The sequence below is a fragment of the Nannospalax galili genome, unplaced genomic scaffold (assembly GCF_000622305.1).
Source record: "Nannospalax galili isolate Female #2095 unplaced genomic scaffold, S.galili_v1.0 scaffold1046, whole genome shotgun sequence".
In the NCBI taxonomy this organism is placed as follows: domain Eukaryota; kingdom Metazoa; phylum Chordata; class Mammalia; order Rodentia; family Spalacidae; genus Nannospalax; species Nannospalax galili.
This window is the reverse complement of record NW_008354526.1, coordinates 845,017-865,426: the sequence shown is the minus strand read 5'-3', so window position 1 is coordinate 865,426 and position 20,410 is coordinate 845,017. Positions and strand designations below refer to the sequence as shown.

Genomic DNA, 20,410 nt, shown 5'->3' with positions numbered 1-20,410 from the left:
AATTTTTGGCATAGCGTTGGACTATTGGCCATTCCTTGAGGAAGGACTTTCCATTGATATCGTGGCATGGGTCCCTGAAAATTGACCATGGGTAAACTAAATGCAAATCGTTCTCTGTCTTCAGGGTGAAGGGGGATGGTAAAAAAACAATCCTTGAGATCAATAACAATCTTAAAATAATTGGAAGGAATGGCAATGGGGGACGGCAAGCCTGGCTGAAGTGCCCCCATTGTATACATAGTTTGATTGATGGCTCTAAGGTCCTGAAGCAGTCGCCAGCTCCCTGTTTTCTTTTTGATTACAAAAATGGGTGTATTCCACGGGGAGGTTGTTGTTTCTATGTGTCCTGCCGCCAGTTGTTCCTGTACTAACTCTGTGGCAGCGGTTAATTTTTCTCTCGTTAAGGGCCATTGATCCACCCATACAGGATCATTAGTTTTCCACTTTATCTTGTCTGCATGGGGCACAGGAAGGTCAATGACCATAGTTATAAATTTGGATATCCAATTCCTTGACGGGCTTTAGGGGAATGGGTCACTATGGGGTCTTGTTTTCCCTGTGAATTCCTGCCTAATCCTTGGCCTGGCAAGAATCCTTGTTTTAACATCTGGTGGGTTACTATTTCATTAGGGCTGCACATCAAGATTTTCATTTGTGACAGAATGTCACGTCCCCATAGATTGAGGGGTAGTCCTGAAATTATATAGGGTTGTACTTGGCCTGTATTTCCCTCATCATCTCTCCAGGTTAGGATTTTGGAACTTTGTTTAGGATTGTCTTTTTGACCAATTCCTTTTAGATGAGTTATAGAAATTGTGCAAGGCCACTCTCGAGGCCAATGTTTTTCTGAGATGACTGTAGCATCTGCCCCAGTGTCAATAAGGCCATGGAAGAGCTTGCCTTCTAGATATAAGGAAAGCATAGGTCTCTTAGCATCAATTTGTTGTGTCCAATATATATGTGGAAACATGTTATCCATGCAACTGCATTTATTCATAGGGAGCAGTGCAAGCACAGCTATAGGGTCTCCTTTATTAATTTTTATTGGCCCAGTTGTAGCGATGGCCAGGGGGGTAATTGGCCCTGTAAAATCATTGTCTATCATTCCTGGTGCTATTTGGAGGCCTTTAGAAAGCATATGGTCCCTGCCAATAATGATCCCTGAAAGTCCAGAAGGGAATGGCCCACGGACATTAGTTGGAATAGGCTGGTGGCCTAAGTCTGGTGTTAGTATTGTAGAGGAGGAGGCACAGAGGTCCAATCGCGTGCTTCCTGGGATTGCTTTAAGGAAGATGTCGATCCCTTGGTCTGACTTTGGGGGGCGAACCTGATAGCCCCAGGGTTCGTCCTGCCCAGTAAAGATGTCGGGGCCTGGGGCTGGCCCCGCTGGAAGTTTCCCTGCTGGTGACTAAGGGGTTTCCCTTCCACATCTGTCCTGGAGCGACACTCATTAGCCCAATGAAATCCTTTCTTGCATTTGGGGCATATAGTTTTAGGACGATCCCTGGCTGGTCGCAGTCCCGTAGGGCATTCTTTAGAGAAGTGCCCAGGTTGTTTGCAATTGAAGCAAGTTTTGTCCCTAGTAAAATTTTGAAAGGCAGCTCCTATCGCGAGGCCCATTGTATGGGCTGTCCCAATTCCTGAACATAGTTTAATGTAGTCAGAAAGGAGGCCCTGCTTGTGGGGCCTGATGGCTTCTTGGCATGCTGAATTAGCATTTTCAAAGGCCAGATGTTTTACAAAAGCACTTTCTTCTGATTCCCCAGCTATCCTTTCAGCCGCACTTGTAAGGCGACTGATAAAGTCAGCGTATGACTCATCCCGGCCCTGGCGTATTTTTGCCAGAGAGGAGGTGGCGGCCCCTTTGGGGGGAGGTGCCGTGAATCTATTGGTACTGACAACATGAATGGAAGAGAAAGATTTAAAAGAGTCACTATAGAAAATAACACAGCAGGTTACAGCAATTTGCACACAGTAGAATTCTACAATACAAAGAACAGAAACACTCCATAAGCTCCATAAGAAAACAGAGATCTGATAACCACCTTTTTAAAGATGGGGTCTCCTTTAGCCCCAGTAGGCCTGAAACTCACTACGTAGACCAGGTTGGCCTTGTTCTCACAGTGATCTGCCTGCCTCTGCCTCTGTGCCCAGATGAAAACCATCTTTATAAAGTATAAAATGCACATACAAAACCAGTTATTTTTACATGCCAAAAGAGAATATGCTGAGAAATCTGCAGAGCGTTCAGATTCTTAAACATATCTTTGATCCTTGATGGATAATATTCACAGTGGCAAAGGCTTCTATGCAGGTTGCTGTGTGAGAATAGTCACCAAAAATCTTACCCAGTTTTGGACCCTATGAGCTACAGTACCAACCTTCCAGGCAAACTATACCCACAGGTGCAATAGTGGCAAGGCTGTTTGTGGGTAACAAAATGCCTTCTGACCAAATTCCATGCACTAACCACAGAAGAAAATGTAAGCCTGGTCTACATAGTGAGTTCCAGGACAGCTGTGGCTACAAGGAGACCCTGTCTCAAGAAGAAAAAAACCAAACAAACAAAAACAACAGTAACAAAACCCTATACTGCTTTAAATTAGAAAATCAAAAAGGGAATGTGTCCCGACCCGCAGGACACTTTTACAGTGGCACGACGAGTGGGGGTCCTAGAAGGAATGACAAACAAGGAACACGAAGAAAGAGAGCAAGACAGTGTTCTGATCAAGCTCCAAAATTTTATTTGAAAGCAGCAGATATATATACTGGTAGTGGAAAGAGGGGGCGGGGAGGTGAGGAGAAGGAAAGTGCTGGGCAGACACTAATTGGTGTTGTTGGATGCTATAGCTAGGGAGGGTTATTCAAGGGGCATTTCTTATCCTAAAGGAACATCTGCTAACTGTTATGGTGAGCATAAAACATTTCTCAAGGCTGACTTAGCCTGGGTCACAAAGTTGTTTTTCTACATTCTTTTAACTAAGTGCTATCTTATAGAAACTTACAGAAAACCATTAAGCTGTTTTTTCTCAAGGCCATAAAAATTTGCAGGAAACCATAAAGCTGTCTTTTTCTCAAAGCCATAAAGATGTTTCTCTTCTGGCCTTTTGGCTCCCAACAGTGCCTGGCTGTGGCTCTCCATGCTCTGTAAGAAAAATGGTTACTTCCACAAGCTAGAGCAGAACTGGCGAGGGTCCAGGACTGTCTGATGTTTTTATCCTTGTGCAGAAGGTCTTAAGACTTTTGTTAAAAATCAAAACTGAAATAAAACCAGTTGCTTTGAGCTGCTTTCTAAGAAGAAGGTGGAGGTCCTTTTTCCCCATCCTCCTCCCGTGTTGCCTGACATGTTGGTTTCCAGCCCTTCTGCCTGCTTTAGGTCTTAGCTTGGCTGTAAGGTTCAAAGGCCCCTCAGATAAGGCCGTTGCTTCTCTTGAGACAGGCAGGTGCCTGGGAAATTGCGAACAAAGCCTCCCTCAGTCCTGAAGGTCCTAAGAGGGGTTGTACAAGAGACAGGTGAGGTATGTGACATGCTGAGTGCTTGACCTTTCCTGTCCTGTCCACAGGTGTCTGCAGGACGGTGTGGGGGATGTGAGCTTCGTGAGGCATTTGACAGTGTTTGGTAAGTGCTGGACACAGACTGAAGTGGGCCCTAGCCTGGCCGGAGGCATTGGCTCTTGCTGCCAAAATTTCTTCTAGAGATGAGTGATATTGAGACAATGCCACAGAAGCAGTGAGAGTGAGGGTTGCTGCCATTTCTACTTTGTTTAGGCCCCCATTTATTCTTCTTGACTCACATTCATCTTCTGCTGAGCACCTGTACCTGGCCCTCCCACCCCCAGCCCTGTTTTTATATTTGAAAACAACAGTACAATGAACCCTTCTAGCATTTTGGACAATTTACCACAAACAAAATAGCATTTTTAGACACATTAAGATTATAGATTCTTAGGATTTTTTTTGGGGGGGTGGGGGTGGTTGGGCAAGTTCTGGGGTTTGAACCCAGAGACTTATGTAAGCTGAGCACTCTATCACTGAGTTGTATCCTCAGTTCTTTTTAAAACTTTTCATTTTTTATTTTTGATTGTTTGAGACAAAGTCTCACTAAATTTCCCAGGCTGGTCTTCAACTCATTCTGTAGCCTGGGCAGGTCTTGAACTTGCCATATGTATTTGTTACTTTTCTGTTGCTGTGATAAAACACCATGACCAAGGTAACTTACAGAAGGAAGGGTTTATTTGGCTTATGGTTCCAGAGGGACAAGAGTCCATCATGGGGGGGAGACATGGTGACAGAAGTAACCAGAGCAGAAAGCTAAGCACTCATATCTTTGAACAGGCACAAGAAATAGAGAAAAACCGGAAGTGGGCATGGCTATATACTCTCAAAGCCCACCCCCAGTGACATACTTCCTCCAGCAAGACCCCACCTCCTAAAACCTCCCAAAATAGCACCACCAACTGGACAAAATGTTAAAATACTTGGAGCTTATGGGGAACACTTATTCAAATCCCCATGCCATCCTCCTGCCTCAGCCTCCCAAGTAGCTGGGATTATAGGTTGAAGCCATTAGGCCTGGCCAGAATTTTAGTTTTATAGTGAATTAAATAGGACATAAAAGCACACTGTGCCACTCAACATGCTTGAAGTTTAAATATATACTCATTGTGCTAGGCTCAGTTTTATAACAAATATCACCTGAAATCCTCACAGTTTACACTGGCCTTAATTGCAGCCTGGACTCCTTCCCTCACATGACTTCAGCGTCCCCTGTTTTCTGCTCAGTCATTCACAGATCATAGTATCCTCTTTACTGTACATTGGCCTGGTGTGCTAGCATTTTGACAACGGAGGCATGCTCTATTATCAACAATTTTAATGAATGAGATCACTTCTGGGCCTTATCTCCCAGAACCAAGCTGTTCCAAATAATTATCATGGCCTTTGAATACTCATGTTACTATGGTTGTGCCAGTGGGTGACATCTTCTGGCACTTACCATTTAAAATTTCCGTGTAGGATTTAAAATCATTTCCCTTAGGGAAAGAGCAGGCTGTCCAGACCAACCTGGCTTACCTCTTCTGAAGGTCATTTTCCTACTTGTGCTGGAATAGGTTTGGTGTCAACTTGACACACCTGGGCTGAGGGAGCCTCAACTGGAGAATTGCCTCCATTGGACCGGCCTGTGGCCATGTCTGAGGGGCATCTTCTTAAGTGATGTGGAAGGGCCCAGCCCACTGTGGGTGGTGCCACCCCTGGGCAGGTGGGCCTGTGCTGCATAAGAAAGCAGGCTGAGCAGGGGCCAAGGGAGCAAAGCCAGTAAGCAGTGTTCCTCCATGGCCTGTGCTCCAGCTCCTGCTTCCTGGTTCCTGCCCTGAGTTCCTACCTTGGGATCCCGAATGAACTGTGACCTGGGATATATAAGCTGAATAAACCCTTTCCTCCCCAAGTTGGTATTGGTCAGAGTGGTTTTGTCACAGCAATGGAGAAACAAACTAGAAGACTACTGTAATGCAAAGTTTCTTCTTGCTTTTCAAAGAGAGTTATATGAAGGACTCCATGTGGGATGCAAGGACTCCATGTGGGATGGAGTTATATGAAGGACTCCATGTGGGATGCAAGTGAATACTGGTGACAAGCCAAGATCTGCTACTGCCACTATTGAGCCCTCTAGTGAGGTGGAAAAAATGTTTTCTTTTTGACTCTTGTTAGAGCATATGGAGTTTTTTTTTTTAAAAAAAAAAAAAAAAAAACAGGGTCTCCCTAGTCCCAGCCTACCTGGAAGTCACTATGTGGACTAGGCTGGCCTTGATCTTATGGAGATCATCCTGCCTCTGCCTCCCAAGGACTGGGATTAAAGGCACATTACCACCATACCTGGCAGCATATGGATTTTTAAAAATTTGAATTTTCACATTACTAAGTCACTAAAAATTTATTCATTTCTCCTTTTCTTTTGATTTTTTTTTTTTGAGACAGTTTTTTACTATGCAGCTCAAGCTGGCCCTGGACATGCTCCTCCTGTCTCACCCTTCTAAGTGCTTGGATGACAGGTATGCACTACTGTATACAGTTAAAAGTTTTCTTTGAACATAAAGATTTAAAATGTATTTTCTGTGACATACTGATTTAAATCATAACTGTCCCCAGGATCAAATGACACTCCCTGATCTCTCTCCTCCCCCCATTTTTTTCAATACTGACAAGACCTGGGACTTTACACATACCAGACAAGCAGAGTATCACTGTGCTGTGTACTCCCAGCCTTCTTTTAATTTCTTTCAATTTTAGGCAAGGTTGTATTGATCAGGCTAACCTTGAACTCACTTTGTAGTCCGAGCCGGCCTTGAACTTGCAATCCTCCTGCCTCAGCCTTGGGAGTCGTTAAGGTTATAGGCTTGCACTTTCTCAATATGAGAGTTTATCAGTCCCCAAAATGGCCTGCATTAATCTTTCAGAACTCCCAGCACAAAGTACCATAAGCTGGTTAGTGTAAGCAGCAGACACTTGTCACTTCATCTTTCTGGAAGCGGGGTTCACTCCTTCCGAGGGCATGATGGGAATCTCTCATGCCTCTCTACTGGTTTACTGGCAACCTCTGGTAGTCTTAGCTTGCAAGCATATAACTTCACCGTCGGTTTCCCATTCTCATTGCAGTCTCCCTCTGTGTATTTTGCAATTTCCCCTCTCTAAGGACACCAGTCATGTTGAATTAGGAGCCCACTCTATTCCTTTAGGGCCACATCTTAGCAATTTATATCTGAGAGGACCCTATTTTTAAATAAGGTCACACTCTGAGGTGATAGCGATTAGGGCGTGCCAAGCCCATACTACCGAATACCCACACAGTGGGAACCAAGAGCCTGTTCTTTGCAGTGTCTTGACTGGGATTCTAGGCCTCCTCCTCACCCTTAGCCCTCTTATCACCTTTATCTGGCAGGCTTTGTCTCCAGGGGAACGTGGCTGCTTTTGTGGGGGACGTGGATCACCCTTGCATGGCAGTACATGAATCAGAGTCACTGAGACTTTGACAACTTACCCAAAGTCTCCAGTTCTGTTTCTTCATTTCTACAATGGGATCATTCTATCACCAGCTTCTTCTGGTTTGGGGGGATTAAGTGAAGAGAAAGACGGGCAGCCTTGAGCCTTGAGCACAATCTTGTGGGCCATTAATGTTCAGTATGTGTTTGTTGTCACCAGGCCTACTTGCATAGTTACAGAGGAATGGGCAATGGGAGGTTGCCTGGGTAAGGCATGCTGCCCAGCCCTGTGTCCACCTGTAGTGTGATTGAGAGCCAGTCATTTTCCTGATGAGTCTTCTGCTTCCTCATCTGTATAAACTGTGTTTGGAAAGGATTCACTCTCTGCTCCCTTCAAGCTTCTCACTCTGTGGTAGTGGAGAGGGGACAGCATAGCTCCTGGCTCAGCCTGCCCCTGGCTCACCTAGGCTTTCCTTCCCCAGAGGTCCTGTCACAGAAGGCTGACAGGGACCAGTTTGAGCTGCTCTGCCCGGACAACACCCGCAAACCAGTGGATGCCTATGAGCAGTGCTACCTGGCCCGGGTCCCTTCTCACGCTGTCATGGCTCGAAGTGTGGACGGCAAGGAGGACTTGATCTGGGAGATTCTCAGAGTGGCCCAGGTATCCCCCACTCATCCTCCCCTGCCTACAGCTGCTTGCTTGGGTCTGAAGGGGACTTTCCTGTGTGCCGTCTAGCCACGCTACTGTGGAGGTCTTTGTGTGTTCACAACACAGTAGGGATCCTAGCACACATGAATCACTTCACTGGAAAGCTACCAGGTCTGTGTTTTACAGACAGTGGAAACCATAAGGATCCCTCCCCCACAACTGGTCTTACAAACCCAGTGCTAAAGTCTCTCAGAAGCTCTTCCTGTCTTATTTTATTCTTTTTAGTTCTAAGCAATCCCCAGCATGCAATACAGCTAACCACAAAGTGTTCCCTGTAATCTGTACCCTGGCCTGTGACTGTCCTCCTGACTCCCCTGGCAGAGGTCCCAGGGCATGAACACTGTTGCTCTGTCCAAATTGGTGGCAACCTCTCCCAGCCAGTCCCTGTACCCTGTCCCATCTCTATCAATGTGTGTCAGACTAAAAGCTCAAAGATGAACTAGGCAGAGTTGTACTTGAATCACTTAGGCACAATGAGTACGTGAATTATCACCAGGGGGAATCACACAACCTTGAAAATATGGGCCATATACCTTGTGCTTTGACAGAGGAACAGATTTGAAGGATGTTCTGGGAAGAATCCTGGGCCCTGGGAATAAATGTGTGTGCCCAAAGGATTATTAGGAAAAGCAGCAGGTGCCATTTTATGCATAACCATTGCAAGAACAAAATATAGTCATTTAATTTTTTTTCTTCTGTTTTGATTTTGTTGAGACAGGATCTCATGTAGCCCAGGCTAGCCTTGAACTTGCTATGTAGCCAAGGGTGAACACGAACTCTTGAGATCCTTAGTCCTTAGACTCCCAAGTGCTGAGGTTACAGGCATGTGTGAACATGGCTAGCAAAAGCATCATTTGAAAGAGCACATAGGAGTGGGCATGGTGGTGCCTGCCTTTAATCCCAGTACTAGGGAGGCAGATGGAGGCCAGCCTCATCTATATAACAAGTTCTAGGCTAGCTGGGGCTAAAAAAAAAAAAAAAAAAAAAAAGAATAGCTATGGTGTTACAGAGTTTGGAAGCACCAGGAAGGGCCACTCAGACTCAAAGTTCCGAATCAGCCGAAGAAATCTATTTACCAGGGACAGCACTCTCTGAGCCAATTTAGGGAGTGCCGCCCTAACTGGGAGGAGACTGGATAAAGGTAAAGTCCAAAAGATAAAGTCTTCAGAACAAGATTTAAGCTTTTACAATCTTATTAGAACTTTAAAGAAAAATCCTCAGGGGGGCAGGCAAGCTGGTCATCTTGGCAGCTGCCTTGAGGAGGAGGATGGAGGGGGAAGGAAAGAAAGCCACGAAGCCATGCAGGTTTATAGCCCGCATGGGGGTCAGATGCCTGCCTGACTGGCAGCCACAGGGCTGGGAGAAGGAAGTTTTAGAGAAAGTAAAGAAATACAAGATGCCAGGGGCAGCCCAAAGCCTTAAAGAAAACATGTTTAGAAAAGGGATTTGGAGAAGAAAAGGAAAGCAGGCAGACTTACAGACTATGTGACTGTGGCTGGTTCAGAAGTTCTGTGCTAGGAGATGGGATTCCAGGCAGGAAAAATTTGCTATCTCATTAATGCACTAGGTATTCTGCCCATCTATTTAGCATAATATTAGGTGAACCCACCTTCCTACGGGTGGTCCTATGACCAGATGATTGACCAGTGAAAGTGGAAAGGTGGGTCTTTCAACAGACTAGATTTTATAGTTTTGACCAGTTAAACTTATGGGGCTGTTACAATCGGTCAGGCAAAAGAGTCACAGGCAAAAGGCATTTTGGGGGTTTTAGAAGTCAGAAGAGGAAGAGACTGTTTATGTCCCATAGCTGGCCCTCAGTGGCAGGCCTGGGATAGGAAAAAGGGAACCCAGAACCCCTTGATCTGCAGTTCTGATGGCATGGTGCTGAAGCAACTTCAGAATGAAGTCTAACCAAGTTGAATGAAGCAGCGCTCACCTCCCCCATGGGAACACAGAGCAGGAGCCCCATGGGAGACAGCCTGGCACACAATCAACTCAAACCCCTTTCTAACAGGTCTGGTGTCAGTCCTTGGCAGTTTCCTTGCGTCTGCATGAGACAGAGCAGATGGAATTTGAACAAAGCATTTCATGAAGAGACTTGTTGGAGGTCCTGGTCTTTGTACTCAGGATGTCTCCCTTCACCTCTGGGGGTAGAGGGTGGGGCTTATCCTCAGCAGAGGCCTGAAACTTCAGAAAATCCCATATCTTACAGATAGATAGAGAATAGAAAGATAGATGATAGATAGATGGATGGATAGATGGATATCTATATAGATAGATGACAGATGGATGATGGACACATAGTTGATACGTAGGTAGATAGCTAGATAATAGGAATACAGATAGATGCTCCTTGATGTGCAGTGAGCTATGTTCCAATACCCATCATTATGTTAAAAAGTCAAAGTCAAAACATTTAAAATCAGCAACTATGCCTTTTTCTGCACTCAAACTTATGATAAAAATTAATGTATGTACTAAGCTCAGTAAGAGATTACCCCCGAAAATAATAAAATAGAAAAACATAGTAACCACTGTAATTAAAGTTATTTAAAATTTATTGCTTCTTTCTGGAACTTTTCAGCTAGTATTTTCAGAGTGCTGTTAACCACAGGCAACTCAGACAGCAGACAGAAACTGTGGACAAGGAGGGTGACTGCGTGCCCCCCACCTGGTTCGGGTTCGTTTGCCTTTACTTTCACAACCCTTCACCCCTTTTCCTGCCTTTGAACAGGAAAACTTTGGAAAAGATAAGTCGTCTGCATTTCAGCTCTTTGGCTCCCCTCATGGGAAAGACCTGCTGTTTACTGATGCCACCCATGGATTTTTGAGGGTCCCCCGTAAGATGGACCTCATACAGTACCTGGGATATGAGTATTATTCTACCATTCAGCATCTAAAGACAGGTACGTAAGGCCTTGGAAGGGATCTGCCCAGCTTGGGGCAGTAATATGAGGCAAAGGCTGTGGATTGAGGCTCAGCTGGTGCCTGCAAGATTCACCTAACCTTACTGGTCTGCAAACCCCATTAGAACTACTCAGGACATTGTGTTAACTAGCAGATGTTCTGCTGTGCTAGGATGAAGGTCTAAGTTATTTAATGACAAAAAAGTTATATTGGGGGCTGGAGAGATGGCTTAATAGTTAAGAGTCCAGGCTACTGTTGCAGAGGACCCAGGTTCAGTTCCCAGCACCCACATGGTAGCTAACAACTGTCCGTAACTCTAGTTCCAGGAGGTCTGACACCCTCTTCTGAACTCCATGGATATTGCATGCATGTGGTGAATTTACATACATGCAGGCAGAACACTCATACACATAAAATAAAAATAAATAAAAAATTTTAAAGTTATATTGGTGGGAGGTGCTGGGGATTGAACCCAGAACCTCACACATGTTAGGCAAGGCCTTCACTGCTGAGGTATGCCCCCATTCCCTACAAAAGGGCTTTTAGGACCTTCTTATCATAGACAATTTGAAGCAATGATGTTTCTAGCTCTTGCGTTAACTAAGTTTACTCACACAGTGAATGGCGTGTTCAATAGGGAAAACAGCTGGTCTGGCTGATTTCAGGAGCCAAACTAGAAAATAATGTCAGAGGCTTTGAGTGCAGTTCTTACCTTCCACTGGACCCTATAGTTGATTTCTTCCTTCATTCTTCTTTACATTCATCTTGCATAGCTAATCAATAGTTACTGAGCATCTTTAAAAGATCAAAATGTTAAATGCAGATGAGCTGAAACACTGGGTAAGCCTACCAGAGCAGAACATGTGACTGCCATCACACTACTCCCTGGATGGAAGCCCGGCAAGGGAAAGCCCCAGCTTTGGGCTACAGCTCTGAGAGGTATTCCTGGCCAGATAATGTCAACAGAGAGGGAGAAGCTTTGCCTTCATTGTTTTTCCTGAAAACTAGGGTCTCCACTTCTAGGCAGTGACAGGCAGCAGTGAGCTGTGTCCTGGGTATGAGACATCCTCTCTGCTGCTACAGGTGAGGCCCCATTGGGCAGCCAATCTGCAGCCACCTGAGACTTTCCTTGGGTCCTTGGATTGTTTCCACCTGCCCTAGGTTTGGAAGATTCCCAGAAAGTGCAATGGTGCACAGTAGGTCAACAAGAGAGGGCCAAGTGTGACCAGTGGAGTGCTGTGAGTGGTGGTGCCATGGCCTGCACCACAGAGGAGACCCCTGAGGACTGCATTGCTGCCATCATGGTAGGAAGTCCCACTCTCATGCCTGGGCTCAGACCCTTTGACACTCAGTGCTTCTTTAGAGGGTGACATTAAGGACTCCTTCCCAGGCGCTCCAAGGGTCAGCTGCATGCTAACTCCTACGATGAGCTGCCCCATCACTCCCCATTCCACAAACCCTTTGAGTACTCAGCTCAGGGCCAGGCAGAAACCCAGAGCTAGCCTCAGGTCTGAATTCCTTAGACCTCAGCTCTGGAGTTCAGGGAGCAGCACCAAGGGTGTCCTCACAAAGGGACCTAAAATGTGGGATGAAATTCCAGGGTGTGATCAGTCACTATGCGATGTTTTTAATTTTATTTCTGATCATAAAACAATTACTACTTGCTGGACGAGAAATGCAGAATGAATAAAGTTGTTCATGCCTTCATTACTTAGAAGTCGTTGGATTTTTAAGGAGGAACAGGGTTCAAGAGAGAGATCAGGAGAGAGATTGTCTTTCAGGCAAAGTTTATCAACAATACAGGGGCACGGGCAGCACAGTGTGTCTGAAAGAATTTCAAGTCTGCCAAGGGAGAGCAGAACTTGTTATTTTAAGATTCCTGTGAGAGAGTCGGGGGAGGAACACGTTTTCTTGATTTCTGACTGAAGCAAGGTGTTAGAAACTCCCAAGGGTATTCCTGGATTAAAGGGGGCACCTGGAAAAAGAAAAAGAATGGGCCTAATTAGTACTTGCTCTGCCTGTGGCCCTTTTCCATTTAGGGCTTTGCTACCTGGAAGAGCCTCTTCTCGGACAGGTTCCCTGCGTGTGTGAGCTGACAATCTTCAAATCACATAATTTCCGAGTGATTCAGTTGTGTTAACACTTTCCCATTTCTCTAGGATCAGTTAATGCCTTTATGGTTAGGAAAAAAGAAATTGATAAAGACTTAAGAACTGGCAAATTCAGTACAATTTTTCTTGAATTTGAGAGGATCCTGATCTGGGTAAACTTGTCACAAACCCATGGGCATACGATTGTGCTGGGGGCTGGAGAGATGGCTCAAAGGATAAGAGTACATATTGCACTTTCAGAGGACCTGAGTTCAGTTCCCAGCAACCACATTGGGTGGTTCACAGCCCCATGTAACTCCAGCTCCTGGGACATCTGGTGCCTCTGGTCACTGAAGGCACTTGTACTCATGTACACATACCTACACACAGACACACACATACACATAATTAAAAATAATAAAAAAAGAAAGCATTTTGTTGGATATATAGTTTCCAAATTTTGTCATTTGTAAAGATTACAATTTGAGCATTTAGAATATTGCTTGACATAGAGCAATCTATCAGTAAATGTTACGTATTATTATAATTTAATGTCTTGATCACAGTAGGTATATTTTCTTAGGTAATTAAATCTTCCATTAAAATATATTTTTAAGGGCTGCGCATGGCAGCACATGCCTTTAATCCCAGAGGCAGAGGCAGGCAGATCTCTGTGAGTTTGAGCCCAACCTAGTCTGTGTAGTGAGTTCTAGGCCTGCCAAGACTACATAGTGAGACTCTGTCTTAAAAAAAAAGAAAAGTTTTTAATAGCTATGTAGCCAGGTATGTTGGCATATATCTGTAATCCCAGCACTTGGGAGGTAGAGGTAGGAGGATCAGAAGTTCACAGCCATCCTTAGCCTAGGTTGGACCCTTGCTTCTAGTCAACAGGATAAAGACATGTCTAGTTCTCTGAGGCCCACATTTCTATGGCAGAAGATCTGAGAGAACCAGCTTTGGTTAAATAAGGACATGTGATGTGAAGCACAGTAGATTAAAAACTCTGAGGAGCAGTGGGACAGGACACAGCCTCACTGTTTGTTTTGTAACTTCAGAAAGGAGAAGCTGATGCCACAAACTTGGACGGAGGTCAAGTCTACATAGCCGGCCAGTGTGGTCTGGTGCCCATCTTGGGAGAGAACTACTGTAAGTAAAGTGGGTGCTCCTCTGTGTCTTCATCCCCCTGGGTTGTGGGCATAGAAAAATCAGGAAATAATGTAGCTTGCTGATAAGATAATAGTAAGTAATTCTGGAGTTTAGGCAGCTATGAGGAAGGATCTCCTTCTCCACAGTCAGAAACAGTTAAGACACAGATGCAGGAGTTAGGCTGTTTCTGAAGTTTTTCAGATCAGGGCCTGGGCCCTAGCAGCCATAACCAGCTAAGGTCAGCCACCTGTCCTCAGTGCAACAATAAAAGCATCAAGTAGTTGTGAAACATAAGAGAAAAATATTTATGCAGTGTAGTCACACAGGGAAGAGAAACAAATGAGAGGTACAGTGACCCCCAAGTCCATCTTTGGGATTCTAATATGAGGTTATGGTTTAGGTGGAAGGTGAACAGCACGCACAGTAAGCAAGCCTGCTCATGGCGCGGTCTCTCTCATCACTTGACTCATCGATTTGCTTGGCTCTAGTCTCTCCTGCAAGGTGGTCTGACAAGTGTCAGAACTGTATGGAATCTCTTCCTGAGAGCCAAATTCTGCCTCTAGCTGGTACCAGGACTTAACCTTTCCTGTCCCCTAGAATGAGATTTCTGGGGAAATTCCAATTCCTTGGAGACCATGGTTTCAATAGTCTGATAGCCAAAAGGAGGGAACAAGTGTGTCTCTTCAGAGTGTCTTTGGTCTTGTCAGGATGGTTGCAGGCAGAATCAGATCAATATAATACCTTTATCATGGATGCAGTGATAAGGGAGGGCATGGAGTAGAGCCGGAACAGCACTTGCCCAATCGCCCAGGGGTTGACTTGCCGCTAACTCAGGAAGGTGTCAGCACCCACACGGCTACTTCGAAGGGATCTTTGCTGACATCTGAAGTGGTCTCTGCCATTCCTCTCCTTGTGAGAAAGAAAGAACCACACTTTATAATAAGAATACAACAAGAACCTTGGTGAGTCAGAGTCCCCAAAGCTAAGATGTATCTTTTATGACCTTGCAAAGTTGGCCTAGAGAAAAGACAAAAACGGCTTGCTTGTTGATTTGGTGTAAAGCAGTGAGTGACTTTTCTATTTCTGACATTTCTCTGCCCCCTGAATTCCTCATTGGCTGAGTTCTTCAGGGAGGTACAATCTTCACACTGTCTAGTATTTCCACCCTGCCTAGAGTCCCCATCCTACTAGTTCAGGACTCAGGACTTATCTAATATGCATCCTGGGGCTTAAGATTCCCCCCTTTTCTAATATATAGTCTCAGTCATGTAGCAGACTGCCTGTAACTTTTCAACCATAGGTTGGACTGAAAGCACCTAGACGATCAGGTGTCAGGTGTCAGGTGTCAGGTGCCAGCTAGGGAAGACAGGGGCCTAGTGCCCTCCTGCTTGTCTGTGATCCTCTGATGAATTCCAATACACCTCATACTGAAAATGGGCTGTGATGATTTATTTCTTATACCCTTCAATGACCATCTCATTTTCTTTCTTTCATAACTGCATGAGTGTCAAGGACATTCTGGGATGGAATCTAATGTTCAAATGGCAAAGAGCACAGGAAGAGGGAGTTAAAGGGCCTGCAGAGCCCGAGCAAGTAGATAACCAGCGATGAATTGCTAAGTTAACATCTCACTTTATTCTCCAGGGTTGAGATTGAGAAGCTCATACTTTTAGATGGTGAATGTGAGCGTTTAATGTGGACCTTCGTTGTTTCTGTTTTCCCTTTTAGTGCCTACACATGGCAGTGGGCGGCTGGGCTCTAAGTGTGTGAATGCACCCTTGGAAGGTGAGTGATTCAGTAACATTGGGGTTCAAAGGCAGAAGCCTATCATGAGGAAGTGCTTAGGGAAGCCTTAGAAACAAACAAAACTGGGAGCTGGAGAAATGGCTCAACAGTTAAGAGCACATACCACTCTTGCAGAGGATCTGGGCTCAGTTCCCAGCACCTACATCACGTGGCTCACAGCTGTCTGTAACTCCAGTTCCAGGTGATCCAACACCCTCTTCTGACCTCCTTGGGTACCTGCATGCATGTAGTGTGCATAGACTCACAGCACATACACATACACATGAATTTAAAAAATTTTAAACCAGCACAATTTATATTAGAGTTGAAGAGGCTCTGGTTTTGTTGAGACACAAATCTGTCCTGAGGCTGTCATAACAATTGATAGCCACAGGGCACTTGTCAGTTGATAAAGGTCTCTGTCAGCACTACTCCTGTTTGTTCTTCTCAGCGACACTGTAACATGAACTCTATTGCCCCATGAAATGTAGGTGGGGACACTGAGGCCCAGGGACTGCAACAGGCTTACAGAGATCCACCTGCCTCTGCCTCTTGAGTATTGGGGTTAAAGGTGTGTGACGCCACACTCAGCCACAATAATATTTTTAATTTCTCAATCAATGATGTGTAAGTGACTTCAGGAATGATCCCAGTTAAGTTTTGTGATAATTGCAATGCCCCTACTCATTGGATGGCACAAGAGAAACGTTGTAGAAATCCATTCCTCCTCACAATAGCTTCTTAAGATTAAAATTGTTTCCTCAGAGGGAGGCAGTGGGGGGAAGTGCGGATGGGGGAGGGAATCTAAATACCATCAAATCATATTGTATGAAAAGTGTAAAAATTTCAATTAAATTTTTTTTAAATTGTTTTCTCATTTTAAAAATGGAGGAACCAAGTTCACATTCTCTACCACAGATGCCATTAAATAGTCTGGGGAAGAAGGGGTCAGAGTCTATTTCCATCTGTTCCTCCTCTCCAAACAGTAAAGAACTTGTGTCTTGGTGTCCTCGCTGTAAGGTTATTATGTGGTGGCCGTGGTTAAGAAGTCAGATGCTGATATCACCTGGAAGTCTCTGAGAAGCAAGAAGTCCTGCCATACTGCAGTTGGTACTTCTGCAGGCTGGAACATCCCCATGGGTTTAATATACAACCAAACTGGGTCCTGTAAATTCGGTGAGTGTGTTCTGAAGGCCAGGTAGTCCCTTCCTTGGGCTTGTTTCTGGGTTGGGGAGAAATCCAGTTCAGTGAATGGCAAAGAATGTCATAATTGGGTGTTTGGATCCAGGGTCTGACAGGCACTGAGGGCAAGCCCCACCTCTCCCTGGGCAGGGCCTCCCCTTCCTCCTCACCCACTTGCTTCTGATGGGAGTGCATGGCTCCAAAGGCATCAGGGGAATGGCCCTATTCATATGTCTCATACACAATTGGTACTAAGAGCAAGCAGAGCCTGAGTAGAGGGTGTAAGTGTGCGTGTCATTTTCACACAATCAGCTGCTTTTGTATTTGAAGTCCTTTCACCAGAAAGCCCTCGAGTAGGGCACTTTTTTCGTTCATCCTGCCTTCTAGCACCCCACACTAGCTACTTCTGCTGTGCTCTTCATGGAGCCTAAGACTTCTCCTCTGCTTTTCTCTCCTACCTGACATATCCTAGCTTGTATGAGACCTGTCACCTGCTCCATCTGCACCTGAACAGCAGAACCCACCCAAGAGCATCATAGGGCAGTAGAGCAGTTGTTTCTCTAGAAATGCCCCAGTCAATGGCCTCAGTGGCCCCAACCCTCACAAGTACTGCCACACCTCCCAATAATTCTCCCAGTTTTCAATATTAGTTACTTGTATTAATAGAAGTAACTAATTAAAAGTAATTAATACCTTGTATTAGTTACTTTTCTGTTGCTGTGATAAAACACCATAATGAAGGCAATTTATAGAAGGAAGAGTTGACTGGGTTTACAGTTCTGAAGGGCTAAGAGTCCATCATGTTAGGGAAACATGGCAGGAGGCAGTGGGAGCAGAAAGCAGAGCCCTCACATCTTCAAGCAGGCGCAGGAAGCAGAAAGAACAAAACCAGAAGTAGGAGTGGCTATGAACTCTCCAGGCCCACCTCCACTGATGCGCTTCCTCCAATGTGGCCACACCCCCTGAACCTCTGCAAACAGGGCCACCAACTGGGGTCAAGCATTCAAATAGTTGGAGCCTACGGGGACCACTCTCATTCAAGCCTCCACACACCTCAAACCCACATCCACCTGCCACCTTTCTCACTAGATGACCCAGTCAGTGGGCACCATCAAAGAGACAATCGAAGCCTTCTGTATCCCCCTGCTGAAGCTGGGAACTTTGTAACAGCTCCTGTGTGCCCAGCAGATCCCTCTGCCTGCATCTGGTGCCACTCACTGCCTTCTAGAGTCTTGGGCTCTCAGTTATTTCTTCTCCTTCAGGCATATCCAACAGTTTTCTTTTAACACATTAATACACTCAATGTCTTCTGTCTTTAAGAATTCTTCCTACAACATTCTCCTGAATCCTCTGCGTTCCTTTCTCCTTTCCTTTCCTACCAGGTCCTAAAAGCATCGTCTGAACCACACCCCTTCCACTCACTCCTCAGCTTTCCCTGTCCATCTTGCCTGCATCATCCCATAGGCATCAGTTACTCTGGTGGAAGCCCCCAGCCCTTCCAAGTTGCTGAGCTTCTTGGACTCCAGCTATCTCCTCATCGCTCAGTACCATTTCCTCAACTCATCTTAAAATACCATTTTCTGACTTTTCGAAGACATCCTGGCTTAACCTTTTTTCCCTGCTTCTACAAGATCTTCCCCTTTCCCACCTGGTTAAGATATAATTTACTTTCATAAAGGAGTTCTTTCCCCCCAGTCTAAGCCTAATCTCCAAACATTCACCTCTAGGGATGCAGCCCCAATCATCATGGCTACATACAAAGCTGGGCTTCTGGTATACAATAGACAGATGCTGGCTGTACTGTTATTGTGTCTGAAGGCTGATACCAAGTTCTCCACATAGCTGAGGATGACCTTGAACTCCTATTACTCCTGCTTCCACCTCCTAAGCACTGGGATTGTGTAGACATGTACCACCACATCCAGCTCAATTATTTCTCTACTCAACTGTCTATTTGCCATATCTAATTGAATAGTTCAAATACATATTAAGCTCATTCTTGTCCCAAACTAAATGCTTTCTCCCTGATGAGCCTGGTGATGTACTAACATGATGGATGAGGCTAGAGTTCTACTTGCCCAATGTTAGTTTCTCTTCCTCCCACCTACCTCTCAATCCCTTATGCTCATGTGCCCTGGACCATGACAATGCTCTTACACCTAAACACAGCCCTAGATTTCACAACCTCTCTGCCGGGTGGACCTCTGCAAAGTGTGGGACTAACTGTACTGGTCATTACATATAGCCAGCATTGTCTAAATCCCTTAAGAGGCTCCCCATTTCCCTAGGGACAAAGAGCAGTAGCTGTGCAGTGATAGCCCATGCCATATGGACCCTGCCCCTTCCCTTCTCTTGGTGGTCTGCCTGAATGGCTTCCATCAAGCTCCCTGTGCTATGTCCAGACCCAACCTCTACACAAGCCCTTGTGGGTGCCAGCCCCTGTCTGAAGGCTCTTCTCCACCCCTGGCTCGGGGACCACTTTCTTATCCCTTACCTCTTGTCTTGCCTCTGAGGTCTATAGAGAATCCCTCTATCTACAGCCTCATGGGATCATATTCTTTCTTCCCAAAGAAAAAAGGGAAACATGATTGTGGTTACTTGAGTTTTGACTGTCACCCATAGGTTGTACATTCTAAGGGGGGAGGGCTTGGTACTGATGTCCTCCTCATCCTGGGGCTCTGGAGCTCAGTGTTTGGCTTGGCAGCCATGGCCCTCTATTCCTTTCCTAACTTGAAGTCACAATAACACTTTTTTTAAAGGAAAGTCAAGACAACAGAGAGCAGAAAATATGGGAGGCAACGCAGCCAGGTTCTACTTTTTCACTCTCCTAGGGCTAAGCTCTCTGCCTCTTGATACTCTTGCCCTGTATGGTGACAGTGATGGATCACTATAAGCTTACAGACTGGCCCATCTCTGGTCAGTCCCCTTTACTTTACTATCTGGAATCTTGCTTTGATTCCATATAGTTCTTGTTTCTTTTTATATTCACTTTGTATGTGTTTGTGTGTATGTGGAGAATGCACATGTTCATGTGGGTGTGTGCATGTGAAGGTACAGATGCATGTGTGTAGAAGCTAGAGGTTGATGTTGGGTGTCTTCTTCAACTGCTCTCCACCTTATTTTTAATTTTTTTGACTTGTTTATTTTTATCTTATATGTATGTATAAAAGTAAGTGGACCCATGTTGTGTAATACCCACAGAGGCCAGAAGACGGTGTCAGATCCCCTGGAACTGGCGTTATGGATGGTTGTTAGCTGCTATGTGGGGGCTGGGAACCCAACTTGGGTCCACTGCAAGAGCACCCAGTGCTCTTAACCTCTAAGCCATCACTCCAGCTCCACCCACCTTAATTTTTGAATTTTTGAGACAGGGTTTCTCGTTGAACCTGGAGCTTACCTGTTTGACTGGCCAGTGAGCGTCAGGGATCAACCTGTCTCTGACCTCCCTTCCTAGCACTGGAATTACAGACCTGTGCTGCTGCACCCAACGTATACATGGGTGCTGGGGATCTGAATTCAGGTCTTCATGCTTGCATGACAGTCACTTTACCTACTGAGCCATCTCCTCAGCTATTGATAATGTTGCCACATAACCAGCTGTGTGTTTGTATCAC

At 45.3% G+C, this 20,410-nt stretch overlaps 1 protein-coding gene across 1 annotated transcript in view; it reads left to right on the top strand.

The window, feature by feature from the left end:
- Nucleotides 1–20,410, top strand: part of LOC103748954 (inhibitor of carbonic anhydrase-like) — a 48,028-nt gene that overhangs the window by 14,826 nt on the left and 12,792 nt on the right. The window contains exons 6-12 of the mRNA XM_029555303.1: nt 3,564–3,619; nt 7,460–7,638; nt 10,421–10,592; nt 11,755–11,897; nt 13,739–13,829; nt 15,558–15,614; nt 16,635–16,790. Coding sequence (XP_029411163.1) covers nt 3,564–3,619; nt 7,460–7,638; nt 10,421–10,592; nt 11,755–11,897; nt 13,739–13,829; nt 15,558–15,614; nt 16,635–16,790 — 854 coding nt within the window. The remainder of the gene's footprint in view (nt 1–3,563; nt 3,620–7,459; nt 7,639–10,420; nt 10,593–11,754; nt 11,898–13,738; nt 13,830–15,557; nt 15,615–16,634; nt 16,791–20,410) is intronic.